The sequence below is a fragment of the Limulus polyphemus genome, unplaced genomic scaffold (genome assembly GCF_000517525.1).
Source record: "Limulus polyphemus unplaced genomic scaffold, Limulus_polyphemus-2.1.2 Scaffold5830, whole genome shotgun sequence".
Taxonomy (NCBI): Eukaryota; Metazoa; Arthropoda; class Merostomata; order Xiphosura; family Limulidae; genus Limulus; species Limulus polyphemus.
The window spans coordinates 25,225-27,794 of NW_013671440.1; the positions used below are offsets into that span (position 1 = coordinate 25,225).

General features: G+C 32.4%; 1 protein-coding gene across 1 annotated transcript in view; it reads right to left on the bottom strand.

Moving 5' to 3' along the window:
• The window catches only part of LOC106473034 (vacuolar protein sorting-associated protein 41 homolog), a gene marked incomplete at its 3' end in the record, with an annotated part of 40,872 nt that overhangs the window by 24,544 nt on the left and 13,758 nt on the right, over nt 1-2,570 (bottom strand). Inside the window, exons 8-9 of the mRNA XM_013933711.2 lie at nt 2,131-2,198; nt 171-325 (exon numbers count right to left, since the gene is read on the bottom strand). Coding sequence (XP_013789165.2) covers nt 171-325; nt 2,131-2,198 — 223 coding nt within the window. The remainder of the gene's footprint in view (nt 1-170; nt 326-2,130; nt 2,199-2,570) is intronic.

Consider the following 2,570-nt stretch of genomic DNA (forward strand, 5'->3'; position numbering starts at 1 on the left):
CTGTAGGTGGGTTATAACAGATGTAGACATATTACTTAAAAAAGATTATGTTCTAAAATTTATTTCACATACTGACTGTAAAAGAAATGCTGTTGAATCTACATACAGATAGATTCATTCTGGTTATAGTGTGGTTATTCAGTTTAAAAAATTCAAAAAGTTTAACTAACCAATTTGTACATAATGACATGGAAGGTCCTTTGATACAGGCTCAGCTGGAGAACGTTTCTGAACAACACAGACCTTTATTCTGTCTGCCCAGCCAATTAGAAGTGTCTTTTCATCCTTCCAAAACATATTACATCGATAAAGTTCAGGACGTAGCCTACCCAAAGAAAAATAAGTATTTATTAACAGAATGTAAATGATGTTTTACAAAAGAATTTGTACTTAAGATGATGTTGGACTGACTCAGATTCTGATAAGTCAAGAGTGCAAGGTGACATTCATGTGAACAATAAAAATACTTTTATCCATTGTACAGTTTGTATATTACACTTTCATATCCTCTAGAACCTCTGGAATGCAGTTTCTGTCAGTATCCCTGTAAACTGTATCCAGTATTTATTTCTGAAATGCAGTTTCTGTCAGTATCCCTGTAAACTGTATCCAGTATTTACTCTCCTCTACCACAACCTGTTGCTAAATCAGCAAAGAAGAGTAAAATGGTAACACTTTAACCCCCACTTGTGCACAGAGGGTTAATATTACAAATTCTAAGATGCACTAATTATCTTAAAAAAGTTTTAGAAAATAAATAACTGGAATGCTGTTTTTCTATAATCTACGCTATGAAAATACATTATTCTTAACCTTCCCACGTCTAATTTTATCATCTTGTTGCTGTACTTAACTTGAAATTTTCAAAGTTACTTCATTATTTGGTTTTCCAATACATTTCATTAAACTTGATTTTTTTTAAAAAAGCCCTTCATAATTTGGCTGTTTCATTAAACTTAACTAAAACATTGGTCACTTTGTCCTTGTAGTTTTGTCAGCATGCTTTACATATCAAAAATATGACACCACTACTACACATACAGTTATCAGTTAAGGATCTGATATTTTGAAGAAAATGTGAACATTATTAACATAAGATTTAACACATGAAAATAATCCAATATATGCAACTTTCCTTACACAGTATGTTACCGATAACATTTTCTTACTTAAACACAATGACTCTGATCTCAAACTTTAGTTATATGTACATATAAATATCATTCTTTGTTGGTTGGGTACAAAAGATGTAGCTTCATAAAAAAAAAAATCACAAAACCTCATCACAATTTGTGCCATTACAGCAGTCTATAACATTTTTGTATTTTTGAGAAAAAAAGAATACATTAAGTCTAGGTCTTAGGAGTTTAAAAAAAGGTAACTACTATTCTACATGTACAGAGACATCTCAAAAGTAAATAGACATCATGATGTTCTTCAATAGTCATTTATCTCACATTATCAACTTGACAAAAATGTTTACAAATGTACATCAGTACTTAGCTGATTTGCCACTAGCATTTTTCAGTGCTTTGACTCGTTCTGGCTTGGAATCGATGAGTTCTACAATTTTCTCCGGGAGGATCTTGACCCAGGCTGCACGCAAAACATCAAGCAGCTCTCCACGGGATGCTGGTTTTCTGGAACTTCTTCTTACTGCTCAAACAAGTATGGCCCAGACATGCTCGATGGGGTTCGTATCAGGTGACTGACTTGGCCATGGGAGCCGTTGGATACCTTTCATAATTAACTGACTATTGAATAAACATCATGGTGTCTATTTACTTTTGAGATGTCTCTGTACATATACCAAGATAAATCTTGAAATATGTGATATACTGTGTAATATAAACGATACTGGTCACAAATGGCAACTGTCTTTTACAAGCTCCAAAATGTAGCTGTAAGATTAAAAGTTTTATGAACTTAGAATGATGTTGTTTACGCAAGTAGTTGTTAGACCTTTTCAGGATACCTTTGTTAATTTTTTGAATTAATATTAGTAATTAAACTAAACAGTACTTTCAGTCACAAAACTGTATATTCTATGCTACCACATAAATTTCTGGCATACACGTATATACAAATTTCCACATCAAATATAGCTTATGTTGCTTCAAAGTTACTTACTGAGGATCATGATCCTTTCTAATCAAGGAAATAGTCACTTTGGATTCAATATCAAACACTCGAATGCTCTACAATCCAGAAAAACACGTTAGAGTTAGAAATATCAGACTAAAGAATATACACTACAGTAAGAATTTAAACTACAGTCAGAAAGTTTGGACTTGAGAATGTACATTACAGTAAGAATTTAAACTACAGTCAGGAAGTTTGGACTGCAGAATGTATATTACAGTAAGAACATATCTCACAATCAGTAAGTTCAGACTTGAGAATGTACATTACAGTAAGAATTTAAACTACAGTCAGGAAGTTTGGACTTGAGAATGTACATTACAGTACGAATATATGTTAAAGTCAGGAAGTTTGGACTTGAGAATGTACATTACAGTACGAATATATGTTAAAGTCAGGAAGTTTGGACTTGAGAATGTACATTACAG